The 22,661-nt window shown below is 41.9% G+C and overlaps 1 protein-coding gene across 1 annotated transcript in view; it reads left to right on the forward strand.

Moving 5' to 3' along the window:
* Positions 1-4,687: 4,687 nt before the first annotated feature.
* PRKAG2 (protein kinase AMP-activated non-catalytic subunit gamma 2) overlaps positions 4,688-22,661 on the forward strand; it is a 210,094-nt gene continuing 192,120 nt past the window's right edge. The window contains exon 1 of the mRNA XM_025894537.2: positions 4,688-4,945. Within this exon, the coding sequence (XP_025750322.1) occupies positions 4,853-4,945 (93 nt within the window). The 5' untranslated portion in view covers positions 4,688-4,852. The remainder of the gene's footprint in view (positions 4,946-22,661) is intronic.

Here is a 22,661-nt window from a genome sequence, read left to right on the forward strand (position 1 = left end):
TCTTTTCAGCATAAACATTTGTCACTCTTTGCTGCTGTCACGTTCCTGGAGACCTTCTGGGGACCAGAAGATCCTCTCATTAACCTCAGTATCTCACCTTACTTCAGCCACTTGCGCTTTCCTGGCAGACCTGCAATTTCTCCTGCAAATTTCCCCACAGAGGACCATTTTAATTGCAGCTTTGCTGCAAACAATGCAATTTAGCTGTCTACAGGTATTTCCTCATGTTGAGTCTATATTCTACTTGACTTGGAGTCTGCTCCCTGCACTGTGCTCAGTGTCAGCAGGTAGCAGGTGAGTGTGGGCAGACAGATGTTGGGGCTGTGTCCTCTCTGGGGCCTCTGCAGAAGGCTTGTGCAGGGACTGCTGCATCCCAATACTGCATCAGGTTAATTACATTGTGCTGATAATTAAATTAAGGAGCTCTATGCAGCAGGGTCGAATTCAATCTAATAAATGTACTGAACAGAAACCGACAGCAATCGACTTCATGCATGTTCAGGGAACTGAGCAGCAAACTGGAGAACAGACAAAAGATGGAGAACAAAATTGGAAGGATGAGAACAAGAGGTGAAACCTGAGCAGAAAGGGACAGGCAGAGGAGGAAGCGCAGAGACCAACATGGACGAAGACCAGCATAAAAAAAAAACAAAGGAAAAAATAGCTGTGATGAAGCATAGTAGATACTGGGATACTGGATACCAGTAACAGCCAGACAAGCTCTTGGGCATCCAGATTTCAAAATGTCTTTATTTTCGAGGATTTGTCTTTAAATTCTGGAAACATTCTAAAAAGGTTCGAGAGTCCCAAATAACAATATGTACATAAGAAATACCCATACATAAGAAATAATGTGATCTGAGAAATTCCAGTATTTATCCTGGTATAGAATATAGGCATTATTTATAGTTGAAAAATTAGTCCCCCAAAATGGCACTTCTACATGTTTTTGAACCTGCAAAATACTTATAGATTGCATATGTGAAAAATCTACATTAAATGCTTGCAGTAAGATAATTATGTCATCTGAGGAGAAGGAATAATAAATATTTTCACAGATAGTTTTTTTTTCTCTAATACAATATATGAGTGCTTGACAATATTACTAACAACAAACTTTAAAGTAAAAAATGTTGGGTTTAATAAAGATTTAAAACTCACCGTCAGCTCACATAGTTCTCTCCATGTGCCACTGCTATTAGACACACTTTTTCACTTAAAGTCTTTAAAGAAATCTCTATATATTGCATGTGAAATCCCAGCACAAAAGTTTGCTGGTGACATATTATTTTCCTTCCAGCAACTATAATCGATACAACCAGGGCTCAAAGCAAAGTGTTATGGCTGTTTTATAAACTTAGGAATGTACTCTGGAAATTTATTATGGAAAAATTGACTCAACCTGTATTTAAGGATTAACTAGGGCAAGTCCTGTGACAGGGTGTAGCCCAAAATGCACGTGCTACTTCTGCTGAGTTACAGGTATGGCCGAGTTCCGGCAAGGGGGAGCACTGGGGTGGTGTTAGGGAGAGGCAAATGTCTGAAATGCTGCTCTGCTTTCCCCCCTGAGGGTGCATGAACCCTTTGAGCACTTAGGGCAATAACTGTAGATGTCTCACCCCTGGAAGTGGGATTGTATGGGGCCTGGAGCAACCTGGGCTAGTGGAAGGTGTCCCAGTCCATGGCAGGGAGGTTGGAAACCAGAGGATCTTTAAGGTCTCTTCCAACCCAAACCACCATGTGATTCTGTGATGTTCTCAAAAGTATTTTGGTACCCATTTGTCTGTGAAATTAGTAATTTAGGTGCTTACATGCATCTGAACACATGGTTGTTGGTAGTCAAATTGACAGGATTTAACGTGGAAAAAGTAATTTTAACTCTCATGAAAAGTAGTTACAGTGTTGCTTGTTCATATGCTGGCTGCATTTATCCATGAAAAAATAATTAAAAAAAAAGAAGGATAAAAACATGATGCCTTAATGTCTGAAACAACTAGTGATTCCTTTATTTTATAGCAGGGTCTTATTAACATTTGATTTTACAAAGAGTCAAGCTCCTGAAGTCTAGTAGTTGTAGGAGAACTTTGGCTTTGTTCTGTTGTTTGTTTGTTTGTTGTGGGTTGTGTTTTGGGGTTTTTTGTTGGTTTTTTTAATGTGTCTCTAATCCTCAGAGCTGTAATGAAAAGTTTAAAAATATGACTGGAGGATCAAGGGCTGTATTTGGGATCTTAGAGGATCAAAGGAGAAAAATAAGAATAACCCCCCATTGTGGTATTCTCAAAGTTATAAACATGCTTAAGGCAATATCATGATGGGGGAGAGGATGATTCATGGGGGGTTTTTAGGTTTGGGAGTTTGGTCATACTGCCTTTGTGGTACTTTCTGAAACTTATTTTACAATATCCACAATTATTCATATAAATAGCCTACAAAAAGAAAAAAGAATTAATTTTGGCTTAAAATACTAAATGTAGAAAATAAATTATAATGTAGGATACAATTTTGCATAAACAAGAGAATGGGTTATTTATATGGTAGCTTTTATTCCACCTCAAATGTTTGTTAATTTAGTAAAGAATGTCCAGGAGACCTGCTTGCTTACAATAGCCAGTGCTAAAATACTTCTATAGAAATTCTACCTTTTCTTGCCTTACTTTTTAACTTTCAGGACCATACTAGGAATGAAAAATGTTGTGACAGTTTATTCACAAGCATGCTTATTAGGTTTTTTTTTCATTTCTTTATTCCAGGGGTCAGTCATTCCCATATCCCTTGGCAGCAGCACTTCTTTGGCAAAAGAAGTTATATAAATGTTATATAAAGCGGGTGTTACGGACCTCCTCTATTTTGGTGCAGCTCCCAGGCTGCCCCAGACACCTTTTTACTGTCCAGGGGAATTTTGCTTTCTCTGTCCATGTGCCATTAACATCCCTTCCTGACCTGGTGACAATGTTGTTTAACCCCTGCAGTCTCACTTCTGGGTCTGTTGCCTTCCATGATTCCCGTAGGAACCTACAAGACAGTTCTCTACAACATTAAAGAAGAGGGTTCGTATTCTTATTTAATTCTGTGTGGTTTTAGAGAAGTGGCTACAGACTTTATACCTGACAGAACTTTGCATCCATTAAATACAGAGACTTCCATAAGGAGGGAAATAAATCTGAATTCTTGTATTTCTTGAAGATAACCACCACAATCCTGTATTTTTTTCAGAAGATAAGATTTTTGAGGAAAACTCTTCCCCCTTCTCCCTCGAGCCCGTGAGATTTGTTGGAGGTAATTAGGGTGTAGGCTTTGAACCCAGGGAAAACCTGATTTTAAGTGATGGGGTCAAAGGTCTGTGGCTGTAACAGGCTTTGTCTCATTGTCAAATTCAGGCGCCATTAAAGGGTGCAAAGATTGTCCAGGGAAGAAGAGTCACTTCTAAACCAAAACCTCGTATTTTGATCCATAATGTATGTTTGTTTCTATGTGTACGGAAACCACTTGCTGTTCTAAAGACACCTCCCTTTCTCTCTCTCTCTTTGCGGTCCCAGACTCTCAGCCCTGGAATCCTGCCTGGCAGCAGGGGTGGCACCGGCACGGGTTTGCTCTGGAGCTGCAGCGCGGCGCAGCCACAGGTGAAGGGATGTTGGAAGCGATTCCTTCTGCGATACCCTGTGACGCCAAATCCATTCGCCCGCGGGGGCCGAGCCGCCTCTCTCGCCCGGCTGAGTTTGCAAGCGCGCTGAAGGCTTTTTGGAGGGAGGGAGCGGAAAAAAAAAAATCCGTGTTCAGGAGTGGACCGCGGCCCTCCTGGGCTTGGCAAGCGTTCCCTGTCAGGGAGGGGGGAAAGGAGGGCAGCCAGGGGGTTTGCCCAGCGGCGAATGAGCCCGGCGGGGCCTCCGCGAAGCCGGGGCCGTCCGGGGCCGCTGCAGCCGCCGGGCCGGGCTGCGGGGACCGAGGGGTGGGAAGCACTGCCTCGGGGGAAATAACCCTCCTCTCGGGCACGGCCGGGAGAAATCCTGTGGGGAGGGAGGCGAGGGAACAGCCTGGGAGGTCGGGAGGGAAAGGAACCGCGCCGCCTTCGGGCGTTTTTGGCAAGGTGAAGCCCAGCCTTTTCGCCCACCGCCGCGCTCCGGCAGCCCCGGGAATGCAGGCGCAGCTCCAGCTCCTCTCCCCCCGCACAGGGGCGGCGGGGCGAGCGCAGCCGCGGGAAGCGGCTGCGGGAAAGTTCCTTGGTGCTCATTCTGCAGTTCGTGGCGACCCGGCCGGGCTCTCAGCAGCACCCGGGCACCTCCTCCCATCTCCTGCCCTCCTTCCCTCCCTCCTTCCCTCCCTCCCCGGCCCGGCTCCCCGCGGGACTCCCCGCTCTGCCAGGAGCGTCGCCCGAGCGCCTTCCCCTTTTCAGGGTTTTGTGGCGTTCGGGTGTTTTTTAATTTTTATTTTTTTTTCTCTCTCTTTCGGTGAGAGTGCGGCCGGGCTGGGCGAGGGGAAGGAAACTTTCTCCCCCCCCCCCCCCCCCCAGGATGCTCCGGATATTTTTGAAAAGGGCGGAAGAGTGAGAAAGGAGCCAGCGTCTGTAAGGGCATCTCAATGCTCTTGCGAAGGTTCCCCCTGACACCTCGCTGCTGGGATTAAAAAACCGGAGCTGGAGAAACTCCTCCCCCTCCCTCGTGCTTCTCTCATTCTCCCCCTCCCCCTATTCCGCCCCCCCCTCCCAATTTCCTAAGGCCATTAAAAAAAAAAAAAAAGAAAAGAAAAATCAAAATAAGGAGCCTGGAGTAACTGCGGCCCGTGGGACGGTGGGGAGAGGTGGAAGAGGAGCCTCCCTCTCCAGATCCATTGCTCAGCACCACGCCTGGGTGAAGGGATGGGAAGCACTGCCATGGACAAGAAGAAAGATGCCTCCAGCAGCAGGAAAAGCTCCGGCCAGAAGAAACTCATGTTGCGAGTGCACATCCCCGTAAGTGTCTCCTTGCTCTTCCTCCCCTTCGGCAGCTGGCGTGGTTTAGGCGCTGAGACATGTTTCTCTCTGACATGTAGCTCAGGGAAAGGCAGGGAGAGGTGTTCCCTGCTGCCGAGGTCTGGAGTTTGGGGCATGCTGGGCTGGGGGGTGCAGCCCCTGCAACAGGCAAGTCCTCCACATCTGGGGTAGGTTGAAGCATGGGGTCTGAGCCCCCCGTGCAGTGCTGGGAGCTCAGGGTGCAGTGATCGTGGCACGGAGTGAGAATTTCAGTTATCCTCACTATCCTAGTTTTAGAAGTGACTCTTACTCCGGGCTGCACCAGTGCTCCCCTGCCCTGGGCTATGGGTTTGGCTCAGTGTGTCTCTCACAGTCCACACGCAGACTCGCAGTACGGTTTAGCAAAAGGTCTCTTCACCCCCAGATGTTGGTCTCAGCATCCCCAGGTTTGGCTCTGGGAACTATCCGTGCCTGTGGCTGAACCAGGGTTTAATCGGACTCTTCCCTCTCTCAAGACTAATCCACATCTGAATTTCCCAGGGCAGGCTTGCCCCGAGCTCGATCTCAGGTTTGGATCCAAGCAGTCTGTTCATTGCCGAGAGAGCAGGGGACAGTTGTTTTACCACTGTGGAGCAAACTAGTGAGCCATGCAGTCTGTTCACCGACTCTGTTTTGTATATTCCACTGTAAGGAAACATGCAAGAAATTACAGTACATAGATAGAGAATAAACACAGATCAAAAGTTGCTCAGTATTCCAAGTGAGTACTAAAAGCCTGACTGGGTCAGTCTTCAGAATTACATGCCCTTCAAAACTTTTTCTTTTTCTTTACTATTAGGATGTTCTTATGATCTATGTAACCATTAGTTTTTTATTCTCAGTCCTGATGTGCTTTTGGTGTCAGTACTTCTGGCAAGAACTGACAAAGTCCTTGTATCTTTTCTGGGCACTCTGTTGTTTTATTGCTTATTTGTTATATTTGTTTGGGGTTTGTTTTTTTTTATTTTAAATCTCATTATGTAAAAGTGGGAAACAACCCTACACGTCTCTGCCAAGCCTCCAAGGAGCAAAAAGATATTTCTGGTTCTAAGTTTTTCCTTTGTTTTAGGGAAGAATGAGAAGTCAGAGCAAATTTATTAGGTGTCTCGGGTGTGTGGAATAAAATGGAGGAGAAATACATGACTCCTCTGCAGATTTCATTTTTCTCTGGGGAGGAATGCAAGCCCAAGAGCCCAAGCCAAACTTCTGGAGCTCTGAGTGCATTCAGTACTAGGAAAAAAGGGTTTGTTTCTGCTAACATGGGTGTTGCCTATGCATTTGTGACTGGAACTTTTAGGCAATAAACTTTGCCATGTTACCAGTAGTACTTCACAATAGGGATGTAAAATAGCAACAAATAAAATGTACCACACCAAAGCACCGCTCACTCTGTGCACATTATTCCTTTCCACCCTCCCTGCTACATTTTCTCTGCCCTTTCTTTCCATTGCCCCCCCGACCTCTGACTCAGTCCAACCAGAAGCTCTTGTGCAGCTGGATCTCCACTGCTGCTCCCAAGAGCTGCACTTTCTGCCTGCTGAGGAGCCATTGGTAATTCTGGAGATGCTGTGGTTGTTGCAGGATTTTACAGAATCCACCTGGTGCTTTTGAAATACCTGCTGACCACCAGATACCTGTGACCACAGCAGTACTTAAGCAATTTTCCTCAGTTTATGGGTGTGAAGCTAAGCTGGGAGAAGTGCCTAAGTGTTCACACTATAGCATTATTGCCAGAGGAAGGCTAATGCTTTTTCCTATTTGCCTCCCTAAGCCATGGGCAACATTTCTTTGTGAGTGTTGCCTTAGTTCTGTTTTGGATGGAACATCTTTAGTGGTGGGTCATAATTTTTCCTGTTCATTAATCTTCTGGTTCTTTTCTATGCAGGTTTTCACTTACATAGGGGTAGTTATGCAGATACAAGCCTGCAAATGCCTGGTATTGCACTGAAGTCAACATTAGTTTTGTTGTTCACCCAGTTGGAAGCAATTAAAGATTTGTTAATGAGATGACACCTTCCATCCTTCCTCTCCATCCCCAAAACACGATCCTTCTCTTTCATTCTGCATCATTTTAATGTTCCTAAAATGGACTGTTGGGCCCAGGATCTTTCAGGTTGTACTCACATTCTTAGTGGTTTCCTGTAATCTGGCAGAGTTTAAACATGGCTGTGCTATAAGAAAGAACATTTTTCTCATTCTGCTCACTTGACAGTGGAATCTGCATTTGAAAAGATCCATTTAGACTGTTTTTTTTTCTCTTTCATAACTGTTTTCTTGGCTGTTGTTTTGAAGCATCATTCTTATTATTTCAGTGGCGCCTGTCAGTGTAGCTGTAGTTGTCAAGGGAGCTTTCACCAGACAGTAATTTTTATTTTGTTCATCCTCTTCTTTGTGTTGCTGTGAGATCGTGTTTATGGCTGAGATTCGTAATTTGTGCTCATTTTGATCTTCAAATTAGGAACAAGAGAAGGACTAATAAGGTCTGAGTAGGAGGGGAGAGAGGAGTCAATTTTGAAAGAAAAAGCCATGGGACAGAGGTACTGTTGTGATGCAGGCTGGCTTAAAACATGTTTATTAAGCACACAGAAGTGCTGACTGAAAAATTAATTACATATATTGCGGGAAAAAAAAGGTGAATGATGCAAAATGCACTACAATTAGGTTAGAGGATTGTGGAATAATAAGCATGTCTGAAAAGAAAGTTGCATGCTTTACTTCCTCTCCCATGTTGTTTTTTTGGGGGGAGCCTGTGTGTGACAGTGGGAAAAAATGGATCAATTTAAGAAAGCTGATTTGTGTCTTGCAGCACTCCAGGACATTTCTCAGGTACATCTTTCTCAAGCAAGAAAAAGACACAATATAAAGATCTGGAAACATTCTATTTTCACCTTCTTCCTGTGCTCAGTCTCCTTCAGCACAGGTGGGTGGTGCCTGGCCCGTGCTCCTGGGAGTAGTGGTGGACCACTAAGTTCCTGCAAGTTGGCTTTCCTTGCTGCTCTCAACTTGTGTTCAGTAGCCAAGACTAAAGTGGGGGCTGCTGTATTCTGTAGTGTGGCAGGGGAGTATTTGTTTAGAGGTTGGACTGATAAAACAACTTTTTGTTTGGTGGATGTTTTCTTTGCAAATATATGACTGACCAACATTGGTAATTTAGATGGACCATAATATCATTGCAGGACCCTTTGTAGAGGTCATATCAACCTCTGTCTCTCCCAGCAGCACGTTCTGAAGTCTCGAAATTAGAGATGCCTAAATGGAAAATTCTGGTCCAAATATCTTTGAAAGCTGCTACAGATTTAAATAGAAGCCTTTGCTCTCTAGATGCATCATATCTGTAATGTGAAGACATTAGCATTATAAAATTCCTTTTTAAGCCATTAGAAGTAAGTGCTTGCACATTGCTGTGAACATTTTCAAAACTCTATTCTAAGATGGGATGCAATTGTCTGCTGAGTAGGAGCTCGCAGCAGTGAGATCAGTGTGTTCTTTTGTCATCTTGCAAAAATCGATCTCTTCTAATGTTAACGTAGCCATTATAATCCTCTGGTGCCACGAAAAAAAAATGAAAAGGAGAGATTCTGCTGTTGTTTACCTTGAATTTCATCTGGGATAATTCAGCCAGTGCCAGCAAAGTTATGTTGTATTTACGTGAGCGCAACTGAGGGCAGAACCTGTCTCAGGAGCTTCACCACAGCAAGTGCCAAGCACCTGCTGCTCCCAGCAGGTGGGAATTGCAGAAGCTTGGCACTTCCTTGGATTTTTCCCAAATACATCACAAGGTGACTTATTGTTTGAAAGAACAAAGAGATTTTTTCACAATAAGGACAAAAATAACATCTGCGAATGAATGTAAAAACATCTTTCAGTTCAGTGAAGTGGCTGTTGCCTCTGGTACTTCAGCCCTGACAGAGCTGATGCACTAGAAGGATGTTCTTGGGGACCAGGATCCTTTATTTTCAATGTCACACAAACAAACACCTCTGCACACCTTCTCCCATTTCTTTGTCATCCTCCACGATTTTGAAGAGACTTCTCAATGTCAAAATTTATTGCTGTTTCCAGGCTTGTTGTTATGTTGGGATGCCAGGCTGAACGTCAGAGGGCTTAAAGATTTCTAACCCGATAGATGACAGTGATCTTCCGACAATACTGTTGGCTCAGGCTCTGTCCCTCCATCTTGCTTTCCACACTTGCAAAGTCATTAATGGCTGCATGCCTAATAAATCATTGTGAAATGGTTTTGTTCTGTCACAGCTTTTGCAGAATGCTTCCTGTCTCCTGGTAATTGCAGGGTGGGTTGATGAGAACAGCACTTCAGTCTAGGAGTCATTTTAGGAAGCTGTAGGTGAGGAATAAGGTGAATTCTTTAAAAGGTTAAAGGAAATCAGCTTCCAATAGGATCTAGGAGTGAAAAAAATGTTTATTTTCTTGGAAAAGGTGGTGGGGGAAGAGGGAGACAGAGGAGAGTGAATGCTTCCCTAATATTAGATCTGCAACTGTTCTCCCTCTCGCTCTCATAGGACAGGCTCTGAGTTGTCCTGAGCCTCTGTGGCCTTGAATTTTAAATTTGGATTCCTCCCTAAAGGGCTGATATATTAAGACTGGAAAGGGCAAGAGGTATTTGCTGAGGAGTATTGAGATGGTACTTTGAATTTATCTGAAGGATAGAAGAAAGGATTAATGTTTACAAACATAATAGCTGCCACTGTAATTAAAGAAGCTCTTAGTCTTTTTGGTTCTAAAGCATAAGACAAACTGACCATCAGGTTATTGAAAAGTGCTATGTCTTTAAAACATCACTTTTTCTAGTAGGAGATTCTGCTCCTAAATGGTCTCACCCAACCCCCTTTATTTATACCTGTGAGCCTGTGAGGACTGTGGGCTCAGAGGAATGTGAATTTCCTTGGAGAAATAAGTCATGAATGTGGAAGAAACCTCACAGAAATGTGGATGGTGAGACTTTTGGCTTCAGGTAAGGAAAAGTTAGAGATCAGGAGTGAAGTGGAAGGTAGTGATCTCCACCTAGGACGTTCCAGCACCTGTTCACAGACCTGCAACATTCAACTTACGCTCAGTTTTACCTGGGCAACACATTGCATTCAAGGCAGCTACTCAGATGTGACTGAAAGCAGAATTCAACACTCATTTGGTTGCTGATGTATGGTCAGTTTGTGGAATTAGGTTGGTATGCCCATGTGCTGGCTTGGCAGGGCTAATGGGAGCAGAAAGGAGCCAAAGCTGAGTCAACATTAGTGGACCAAATTATGGACATCCATGTTGAGTGAAGTACCACATATAATTGTCATCCTTTTGAAGAAAAGCTGAATTTCCATCAAAAGGTATCCCATGCCTGGGGAGTAATGAAAGAGCAGAGTTGGTTACAAGCGAAATGAACATCAAAGAAATGAATAACAGGCAGCAGATGTCACAAAATGTCTGTCTGGCATAGAAATACCCTTTAGTGGGCTATGTTACCCTACACTGATCATCAGGCTTTTGGAATTAGCTTTCTTCCAGGGCCTGATCTGGTTGCAGAGGACTACTGTCTCGATTTTCTACCATTGTTTGCACTGTAGCCACACTGGAGGAAGTGTTACAGCCTCACAAACAGGGAGAGTTGTGAATGCCTTCAAAGCTAAGAGAAAAAGCAGCTTGAGTGTTTCCTGAATGGAGTATGGTTTTTATCCTGGAAAGGAGAATTTACATATATACATGAATATAATATATCATCAATAAATATAAAATATTATTGGTGGTTTGGTGATACAGTGCTATACTACTACTGAAGTATTTGTGCTACCAGCAGTGAGCTGAAACAGTGATGCATGTGCAGTGATTCTGCTGCAGAATGATTTTTGTGTTTGCCCTTTAGGTAGTTGTAGAAACTGGAATATAATGCTTCAGTTTAGTGTTTGCTTCTGTAATACTGTCTCACTTAAATTGCTTGCATATAACTACATATGAAATCTTTAAAGCATGAAGGCATTATTTACACGGTCGAGAACCAAAACATAACACGGCACTTCAGTTTTTGACATTGAGGATTCAGAGATTGGCATACAGCCTCCTTTGAATTTTCATATAATTTAGCTTGACAGTAAATTACATTATGCAAGCGTGACGCAGTGGGATGCAGAGCAAATGCATTGCAGTATGTGTTTCATGGTTGTCATTTATATCACACACTGTGACTGTTCAGACCTTATGGTCATTATTGCAAAGGGGGCCTGTGACCTTCTGCTCCAAAAACAGAACCCATGTCATAAGCTGAAGACTTAATCTATTTTTGCAGTCAGGGTGAGAGTACTATATGCCTTTTTTAAAGCTGCTGAAGAACAGATTCACAGATCTGGAGTTTCATTAGGAGGAAGCGTGTGCATTATAAGCATTATAATGTTATGTTATGAAGCATTTATCATCATTTATTCATAATAGGCATTGTGCAATTTTCAGACAACTTTTTATGCTGCTGGAGAAATGAAAATAAGACAATAACTCCTATTCTGCAAGCTGAAGAAAGCAAACCTCTCTGAGTGGTCAGAGTTACAGCATTACAAAACACAAGATTTTCCTGCTCAGTTGTAGACTTAGTAGGGGTCTTTTATGAATGACTGAAGTTTGGGTCTGGTTGTGGAAGCTACGTGCCAGTTGATTCCTTTAGAAAAGTTTGGAAATATGTCTTTCATGGAATTAGAGAAATCAATATTTAGTGAGCTAAATTAGGGGTAAAATTTGAATTCAAGCATGAAGAAACATTTCAATGAAGACAAGCTCTCCATAGAAATGGAATAGCTGTAAGATGTGATGGACTAAACAGGTGCCCTGAGTGTTGCCTGTGGCCTGTCTAGTGGAAGAAGTAGATTGTTATCTGCCTGCCACTTACTTTGAATGGACTCTACATGGAAATCTGAAAAGACACCTGGAATTATGCACAGATTGCTCGAGTGTGTCACGATGACTCTAGTTTTTCTACCTAGCCATAATCTTCGACAAATTTCCGCTGATTCAGGACTGTTCTATGCCTTTAAATAGTTGTGCATTTAATATGTTTGCTAAGCCTGTGTTGCCTTGCTTTTGGCAATGTGGCAAACAAGTGTTTTTACGGGATCATGGAGCAGTTGAGATTGGAAGAGACCTCTGGAGATGATCTGGTCCAAGCCTCCTGCTGACCCAGTGGTCAGCTAGAGCAGGTTGCTCAGGACTCTTGTCTCATCAGATTTTGAATATGCCCAAGGATGGAGACTGCACAGTTTCATTGCTCTGAGGGAATGCACTCGGGCAAGTGAAAGCTCCTTGAGACTAACTGTTGTTGAGTCACTACACAGGCACACTGAACTCCACAGTTGGTTGGATCTTGTCCCAAAAGCATAGTGCCAATCTAGGGAGTGAAACTGGATTTGGCTACTAGTAGTGTAGTGTAGAGACTTCCGAAGGATTCACTGAGGTGGGAATTGAAACCAGAGGCACAGTAGTCCCAACACGACTTGAGGAAGGAAAGGAACAGTAAGGAAGCGGTAAAATGGTGCTTAGTCAGTGTTACCACAGTATGTATGGGAGTTTGCCAGCTTCTCTGTAGAGCATTCCATCTTCTGGAATGTGGTTTTCATCATGTGTTGTCATTCCTTTTACATGAATTAATTAGGGGGGATTTGCTGTTAGGGAGTATTAATCATGGCTTCCGTGTTGGAAGTATGATCTAAAGCAAGAAGCATGAAGAAGGGCACTTCAGGGATAAGAGCACTAAATCATCACCAGGCTGTCTGAGTCTGTATCTGCTGTATTGCCTGAGGGTAGAGGAGATGTAAGCTGTGCATTGATGAATGGCTCAAGCTTGAGATCCACAAAGAATAAACTTTTAAAGTAATAGTGCCACAGTGAGACACTGAAACAACTTATGGGATCTTCTTTCCATCCGTGACTGAGTGCTGTTAGTTGTCTCTACATATGTTGGTATAGACAAACTCTCCAGAGAGTTTAAAGATGTTACAGGCTGGAGGCAAGTGAGAAGGAAGGACATTGTCCCTGCAGTGCTGATATTCAAGGAGATGGTTGGAGTTTAAGCAACATATCCCATGTTGTACAGGAATGTGACAGTTGGACTAATAAATCCTGAGACCCAGTTCACTAATCTTAACCATAAGCCCAACCTTCTTCCTATGGTGTTTGTTCCATAAGGATCCATGTAAAACCTCGACCTAAGTCAGCAGTCATGGAAAGTATTTTTACTTTTGTTTTTTAAAAATATGTGTGAAGTGAAAGGATTCCAGTCTAATGTCTACAGACAGTTTACCATGTCTTAAAATATCACTGTTAGGGCTCTTTTGGCAGTCTGATCAGGAAGACCAAGGATTGAGGATATTAGATAAAAGCATCAAAAGTGGTACTGCAATGAGTGTGCCTAATTATCACACCCTCCACATGGTTCATGTGGTTGTTGAAAGTTGTGAAACGTTAGTCTTTTTTTTTTTTCCCTGTACAGCTGGTGGCACATCAGTTGTAGAATTCTTGAAACAAGACATCTGCAGCCACTTCACATGGAGTCATATATAAACTCAAGAAAACAGAGTTTAGGTACATCTGAAATAGCACTTTATCAATTGCATTTAACCTACAGCACCCCCCAAAGACTTTGCAGGCATCCTGTCTCCATTCCTGCACTCCACTGACTTGTCCTTGCAGTTCCTGGAGCTGGGCATTCCCCAGTACTGCTGCCAGCTAGTGCAGGACAGAGAATACCAGCATGGTCTCGACACTATTCTTCTTAGACACTCCTTCCTCTAATGCTAGATAACTCCACATTTTTATGGGAAAATGGAGAGCTTCTACCATCTGAAAAGTTGAGCCAACAGTATTCATAAACATGAGATTTATAGCCTGAAATGAATGGGAGGCAGAAGGTGTTATTCAGCTGCTCTCTTTGCTTTTTGTTTAGGAGTTGATGTTAAAGGTAAATACTAATTTAATAGAATTCTTTTAGTTGGATGATGATTAATTATACATTTTCCTTATATTTTTTATGGTTTTTATAATGACTCTACACGCTTTGAGCTGTGCAGAGGCAGGAGGGTACATGCCAGTGTTTTTCTTTATAAAATAAATCCAGTAATTAAAAGGTGCAGTTACTTCAATTCTTTTTTTTTTTTTCCTGTATTGTACTAAGAGTTCTGGCTCTTTTCACTGCTGCAGATCTGTGGAAGTGTCATCAGTTGGCACGCAAAAGTTGCTGGTAAAGGAACTCTTCTGATTTTCTGCTGAAGTCAGTAAAAGAGGAAACGTGTCTTACTTAACCGTGTACAGCAGTGGGCTCATCTCTGTCACTTAGTCAGACATAACTGTGTTTCAGCTGTCCTGGTGGACCTCAACCAGGAGTTACCAAGGCAAAGCAAGCTGCTGTTCATCAGCTGGATTTCTTAACAGACTCTGTGCATCCTCCTGTCCCACTGCAGTGCTGGGCCAAGCATGTGGCCTTACAATGCCTTCTTAGTTGGCCAATAACTTTTGTTTTCATGGTGTACCTTGTCAGATAAAATGAGTGGTAACTTGGGAAGCCTTGGTAACTCATTCACTTTTGATCTCCATCTGTCTGTAAACTCGGATCCAAAAATCTGTGAACAACAGATGACTCAAGTTTACTTGAAATGCCATTCACGAGATTAATCCTTGAGAAAAGAAAATAGGTGCTAAGAAGGCTAGTGGTTCAGAGAGATGGGATTTTCAAAGGAATTTAGGCACCTCAGATCCCTCTGCAGTATTTGAGGGTCCTGCTAGTCCACTTGTATCAGGATGTCCTTAATTACATTTGAAAATTGAGCTTTACATCTTTCAGCCTTTCAATGTGCAATTCTTCCCTCTCTGCTGTTTATACTTGCATTACAAACACAAGCTGGTTCTCCTACTTTTCCACTTCCAAGAACATTCTCTTGCACCTGATAGCTAAAATGGAAAAAACAAACAAACAAACAGCGAAAACCTCCAAGTCAGAAGTTGTTTTTTTAATGGAACAGAGATTGAAAGTAATACTAGGAAGTAATTTGGGAAGAGATAAATAGCAGCTGTTCTCTTGATGATAAAGACTGAAACTAATTCTATACTCAGTGCATTGCAATCCGTTGTGACACACCATAAAGTCTGTGTACAACCTCATGTTTGACTGAGAGACACCAAGTATTACATATGATAAAGGCTTCAGAAAGAAGTTCCTTTTCTGTTCCTTTCAACTTTTCAATGTAACTTGAGAAAATTTATTTATTTTTTTTTTAATTTTGAGAGCATTTTTTTATTTGTATATTTTTTACCTGCATAAACTTTACAAGTTTTATGAGCTACTGTGGTTGTTTAATATGTTTGGACTCTCACTGTGGGTCATTATTTCAAATTTACTTTCAAATATAAATGTTTTAAAATGAAAAAATATATTTCACTGCCATAATCTGCATATACTGTTTGTCAGCATGTTTATGAAGCAGAGGTATTTGGGTTTAAAGGTATCTGGAGTTCTGCAAATCAACATCAATATTTCTTTGTGGGCTGCTGCTTGATGAGGTCACTGGAGAGAGACAGGAGCTCCTCAGGTTCTGAGAAGATGATGGAACAACCAACTTAGTCTTTATAATTTCTCTATATGTATAAGTTATAAAACAAGCTTTTAGCCTTTGAGCTGAAGGAAGCAAGGAAGAGGAACACACATAAAAGCAAAGGCTGGTAAGACCAATGGAAGTGATCAGTATGTGCACTGGGGACATATGTCTGGGGGTCACCTTCTCGTGGAGGAATGGCAAAATCTCATTTCTCTGGGCTTTGTGAGAGGAAATGAGAGGAAATATTAACTATGCACTCTAAGTAAATGTCTGTTTCCAGAGAAGATATTTCTAAGAGTTCATTTCCAGAGGGCAGTAGGTACCTTTGTTTATGTTTTATGGTCTTGAGTGTTCTGTGCACTTGACTAGGTTAATTTAAAAAGCATGTAAGGACACAAGTGCAGAGGCTGTGTGTGTGGAGGGAAGCTGCCCTGTGTGCAGCTGTTTACTCTAAACTGAATACATTCAGTGTGTCTGGACAAGCTGGCAAATTGCTCATGTTGCAGAGAAATGAGCTGTGATGGAAAACATAATAGATATTTAATTATTCCAGGGGAAAACCCCACATTATGAATATGCTTCTGCCTGATGTTAAAACATCTGGCTTTAGCTTCTAGCTGTGCTAAGATTATTTTCAATTTCATATCCTGTGTTTCAATGTCACAAAACAAACAGAGCAATGAGCTGACTTTGTATCTTGACCTTTAGGCTGTTTTTATTTCTGGTGGGGTTGGGTTTTTTTTTGGTTTACAAGGCTAAGTAATTTAAATTCCAGTCACCTGGGGTATTGTGCTAAGAGATTAACACATATTGACTTGAGTCCTACTGTCTTAGTTGTAACTAGGACTAACTTTCTTCTTCCTAGTCTCTGTCTGCCTCCCTGCATACGGCCATGGTGCAGAAGGCCTCCAAGTCATGTCATGTCAAATAATGCATGGTCTTCAGAGCTCACTGGGGGAGAGAAAAGTCTGGGAACAATGTGAACAGGCACAGCCAGGCACTTCCACTAATTGTTGTTGTGGACGATGGAACACAAAAGCAGAAGGAGGGAGGGGGGAATGGAAATGTGTCTTGGTGTGGAAACCACTGTGTAAAAACAAATATGCCTGGGCTTGCTTATTGGGAACGTACACGTTACACAGGAGAACTCCCACAACAGGAATCCTCTGCTCTAGTCTGCCCCTGCCAGATAATTTTATAAGGTTTCTTTTTTTATTTATTTACCTCTAGAGGCTTTCTTGGCTATTTGGGGTTGTGGACTTCAGCAACCTTGAATAGTAACAGGTAGTGGCAATTTACTGCTGAGCTAGCTTGAAATTTTCTGTTCATTTTCTGTTCTAGTTATTTAATATTGCCTTAATATTGGACATGGGAAATTTAACGAATTCATTATTAATGTAACATGGTAGTTGCATTTCAAAATATCTCCTGCTGAAGTGGAGTTAAATATCTAAGTAACTCTCTTCCATACTGTGTACTCTAACCCAAAACAGACTGGAGTGGTTTGCAGATCAACCGTATAAAATAAATGAAATAGAATAAAACTACATATTTGAGGGGAGGTGTATTCATAATTAAAACCCAGAATTTCCTCTCAAGAACTGTTGTGCTGAAATATCTATACTGTATTTTCCTTGAACTCTGGGAAAAAATTAGGTAAAGATAGTGATGAAGGGATGATCATTTAGTAGGATAAACCTGAAAGTGGAACACTTATCCTGTAGGATAGGAGCCATATGAAATTATGAGCAACTTAAAATGGAGTTAATAAAGTTAGTGAGATTAGTAAAATGAGTAGATTTATATTTCATTACACAGTGGAACTTTTGGTACACAGGGAAGCTACCAACCCATGCTGGGATACATCATCCTCTGGAGATGAAAATACTCTTTACGTCAAGGAAATAGAAAACAAAAGGGCACTTTCATGTTCTTCTGTGCCTGAAAGATCATCCTACATATGCTGAAAAGTAGATACTTCTGCAGTGAAATGCAACAACCACAATTGGTAACCAGCACAATGCAACACAGTTGGTAAAAATCCAAATTTTTACTTTGTCCATTTCCTAAATGAATTGCAATTGTTCAGCTGAACCGAGAACCATTATGGAGGCAAGAGGAAAGGGAATAGCCAGCAGAAACACCAATTTGTTGATTATATGGTGGATCTGTCATTAGTAACTTGATTATACCAATGCAATTGCTTTTTCTCCAAGAGAGATACTTGTTCCTACCAAGGCTGATTGAAAAGCAGTCTAATTATGCCAAAGGATTTAAATGGAAAGAGGAAGATGGAAAACTATTTACCAGTAGAAATAAGATTGCTGATAGCATTACAGAAAAGTGAGAATGCAAAAGGATAGCATGGTTTATCTAAGGAGTTACATTGATCCCTTTTTACTTAAAAATATGTAAACTCAGTGCCATGAAAGTTATCAGAAGGACAGCCCTAAAGACTGATCATGGGTCAGAGCGAAAATCACATTCATCCTATAAAATTCATCACAACAGTCCATTGTGGCACTTCTATTTTGATCAGCAGCATTGGCCTCCCAGCAATTACCACTGACAATATTTGTCAGTGTGGTGTGGAAATCTGAGGTCCTGGCACTGGGCTGGGAACTTCATGTCACAGTGATGTGAACATCTTTGCTGACTAAGGCTGGTTTTGAGCATGTTGCCAAAAGATCTCAATGTCTTTGTCTTCCCAGTCTTCCAGTTTTCACATCATATTTGCCTTTATTATGTGCTCCTATTTTTGTAATTCCATGATTTCCGAAAGCCACTGTAACTTCCACACAAATGATAATTCCCCCAGCCAAATACATGAGCTGCTGTCTCTAGACACAGTTTCAAAAACCCATCACAGTCACAATATAGACAACAAAAATCAGGCTCACAGAGTTCCATGTTGTGTCTTTATGGAAAAGATTTTTAGTTTTGTTTACATCCTTGAGATGTGGGCAAATTTTAGGGAGGAATACCTTGTTTTTCAGAATTTTGATGACTTTGGCTGCCTAATGGTGGGATACTTAATACTAATGGGTGCCACAAGATTCTTGTTTTATGGAGGATACCCACAATTAGCATTTTAGGGGATTTAAAGAATATTTATTTTTGCTTAAATGGCCTGTTCAGCAGAGAGCATGGAGCAACTGAACCTGGTGGAAGAAGATTTCCAGCTGAGTTGCTCACCCACTGTGTATGATTCTGGTGTTATTTGCCTTAGTGGGAACATTTTCCTTGTCATCACTGGAGCTGCTGTTGACAGTGGGGTTGGAGCTGGAGATGCTATTTCTGCATGGGATGGAAGTGTTAAGATCTGATTATGGTTGTCTGCACTTTAGAGGGGTGGGAGAAGGAACCACCTAAAGCTTGTGAGTGTATAAAGTATAAATGTGCAAATTGTGGTGCACTGGGAAGTACCCCATCAATGGGTACCAAAATACCAGTATTGTTTTTTCAGTTTTGCAATAATTCACTTTGACAAACAGCCAAGTTTCTTCTGAAGGCTTTCTCTCCTTGCAGACAAATTTTAGAGCACTACTTAGCACAAGTCTTTCCACATGTGACAGGACTGTGCAAAATGCCTGATATAAGAGAGCTGGGATGGCAATGGGAGAGTGAAACCAGGGTAATATCTGGCTAATGCCGTGATTCACCCTCTCTGCTGTTCTGATTGTGTTACTGCTGTAATTCTGTAGCTTTCTTCCAACTGCCTAAACAGGCAGGCAGATAAGAGGCTGAACTCAGTGAGAGCCAGAAAACCTAAAATATCTCTTTTAGTATTGGCCAGATACCCAGACCAGAATAAATACATTCAGCCTTTCTCTTTCACATCCCTCTTGTAGAAACAAAATACAAAAAGGCCAAACAGAATTATGACCATATTTTGTTTAAATGGAGGCCTGGTAACTATATGAGATGAAAAGAGAGTTATAAAGCTAAGTCCTTTATATGGATTTATAACAGTCATTTAAATAAAGTATGTCTTTGTGCTCAGGCTGAGGATTTGTAAATTCAAGCTGTTTTATGCATGTTTGCTTAATATATGAGGGGGTTTAATGTGTAGTACATATACTTGGCTAGACTTTTTTTTTGTTGGAATCATCATGGTGATTTAGTTAATGTTGTTTTCTTTTCTGAGCATCCTGTCAGAATCTATCACCATCTCATTAATAGAAAAAAAACTTCATTTATCTGTTCTCCTTTGCACACAAGGTCACTTCCAAGGAAAGCTTGATTTTTCTGAGAACCTTCCCAAAGTTCCAAGAAAGGTGCATTTCCATCTGGTAATTAATTAAAAATAGGCCTTAAAAAGTTAATCCTTTCCTTTCTAGGATATTCTGTGACTCAGGCTTTTCAGCACTGCTGTCCGTGAGTGTGACAGTGTGTCATTTTACTGAACTGCCCAGAGAAAGATCTGTGACACCAGTGGAGGGACAGGACTTACCTCTGATGGCTGGAGCTGGAGTTCTTGGTCTGGCACATTGGTTGGGCTGCCCAGGTTATTGCTTCGGGTTGAAAATTTAGTTATATGTTCTGGCAGTAGGCTTAACATTTTCTTGCTCCTGACTTTTTATTGTTGGGAAATTACATCTGAAGCAATTGCTACTGGTGCAATATATTTCTGTATTTCATGTGTAACTTCAAAGCAGAGCGAGCACAAACATTCATCTCGGTTAAGTCTTTTCCAAATACATGTATTCATTAAGCTGACCATAGAAATTCAGTCAAACATGAACTCAGCTATCACTGGTAATTCATTAACAGATTAATCTAAAACTTTGCCCAAAGCTTTAGTGTTTCATTTCCTCACCAGTCCAAAAATACACAGTCGATTTGGTGGTTAAAGCCAAGTTTAGCCAGACTTTAAGCGATGGTATAACCTCCTAACCACAGGCTCGCTTTATCTTGGATCCAGCTGTGCTGCTCCTGCCACGTGTCAGCGCGGTGGAGGAAGAGGATATCCTTGAAGTGTGAAGCATGGAAGTCTTGACCCTACCACCCTGATGGCTTTGTTCTTCACCTTGAAGGGAGCATGTAGCCCAAACTGAGCGCTCGCTCCACCGACCCTCTGGCAGTGGATTACTTGGCTGGGTACAGTGTGTGGAGTAAACTCTGGAACTGGCAACTGATACAAACTTCAGCACCTGAAGAGCTCTGAAGTGCTTTAGAAGTTGTTTTGCTACATATGATTGACATATAGATAGATGTGATATATATCTGGGACAGAGATCACTGGTGCTTAGCAGTCCTAGGAAAATTTATGCAGGAATTCAAGGAAGTTACTTCATCTGGAATACATGATGAGGAGGACTTTGCCAAAAAATGCAAAGTGGGGAACAGAGTTTGGAGTAAAATTTCATTTTCTGAAGGAAACTGTTGTGAGATCCTGAATGGACACAAGTGGTTTACTTCTCTGTGCCTAGAGAAAAACATATTTTTGTTCATTCCATGTAAACTCAAGTGCCTGCCTGCACTGGCCCTGGTTTGGAGGGCTTCTTAGTGAACCCTGTAACATCAGTGCCCTAATTAATCTGGATCTGAAATGTGAAGTATCACCAATCATTGTACTGTCAATTCTTGGATACCTGCAAGATCCTGATATTGCCTAGGCTTATCTTGTTATCCATATGCTGTTCAGTTTATCCTCTGTAGATTGCAGCTCTTATCAGATAGATGTACCTTCTAATACCAACCTTCTGTGCACTCAAGCTGTCACTTACACCTTAAACACTGGGAGACCTGCTTTATTTGAACTTGCCAAAGAAGTGGACTCTTGGAGGATATCCAGGTTTTTATTGATGGGGTATTCAATCCAAGTATTTGTTTTAAAACTCTCCTCAAAAGAAAGCCTGGTGAGAGAGCCAACCTAACATAATAACCTTAATGCACTACCCTCTTCCATCTTTTTCCTTCTGCAAAGTTCTAAATGTTTAGGAAAAATAGATGAGTTAATGATACCCATGTTGCCCTGGAAGTATCATTATTTCTGATATAAAGCTTGGAAATTAAAAATATAAGAAGTAACTTGCCCAAATCTGGAAAGTAGAGCTCAATGGCTCCCTAGTCTTATACATAAGCAAAAAAACTCATCTTGCTTAAAGCCAGACCATTCTAGGTAATTCAGCACTGGTAGATGTCTTGGCCCACTCTCCTCCTGATTCAGCACTGACTCTGCATGGAGCTTTCCATGTGTAAGTTCAGCTATGATGAGGCTCCCTTTGGCCTCAGGAGTTCACCTGTGATGAGGTCTGACCCCAGACTCCTGTGTCAATTAGATGTACTGCCTTCTGCTGTGGATCAAGTCAATTTGTGTCAGTTGAGGCAGAACCAGAGAGCACCATGAGTCTATAAAACATCCCTTCTCTGCCATTCAGTGTTGTTAAGGCTGATGGAAATAAGCCAGCGTTAAATAAGGGGTGGGAAAGTATAGCCCTGCCTTAAACTGAGTACAGCTGCACTTTTGTTGCTCGAGTTATATGCGAGGGCAAGCAGTGTTTTTGGCGTGCTCTTGGCTCCGTAAAAGCCCTGCTGAGGGAGCAACGGAAGTTACTCCCACTATTTTAAAAGGCAGGTCACCAGACTCCCAAAGTTACAGCAGCTGAAGCCTCTGGAGAATCGTCTGTTCCCTGAGCCCTGGGGAGAGCTGAGGAAGAGCGTTTGCTGCGAGGGACGCCCTCACCGTGGGAACTGTCGTTTGAACCTGGAAAGATGGTGACAGATCAGTTCAGAATTCTCCCAGTGAGGGTCTCATTCTTCTAACTGTGGTAAAAGTAGTCTTCCACGTGGCTGAGACAGGTGAAAGTTGGAACCATGGTGGTGGCTGGTCAAATGCTTGTAATCCTAATGCTGTGTATTTCTATGTTGCCGTTCCCATCCATTTTGAGGAAGTTTTTTCTTCTTTTCTTTTCTCTGCCCTGTTTTACTTGTAATTCCATTTTTAAAGCTCTTCCTTCCTCTTTTTGAGCTTCTCTTTTAAACCAATTAAAATGAAATCACTTTCAGATTCACAATGTTTGCTTACTTGTTTGTTTTACTGGGCTATTCAGTAGGTTATGGAGATAATTTCTGCTTGTTGACTAGATTGTATAGGT

The sequence above is a fragment of the Manacus vitellinus genome, unplaced genomic scaffold (assembly GCF_001715985.3).
Source record: "Manacus vitellinus isolate BGI_N305 unplaced genomic scaffold, ASM171598v3 scaffold_12_pilon, whole genome shotgun sequence".
NCBI lineage: Eukaryota > Metazoa > Chordata > Aves > Passeriformes > Pipridae > Manacus > Manacus vitellinus.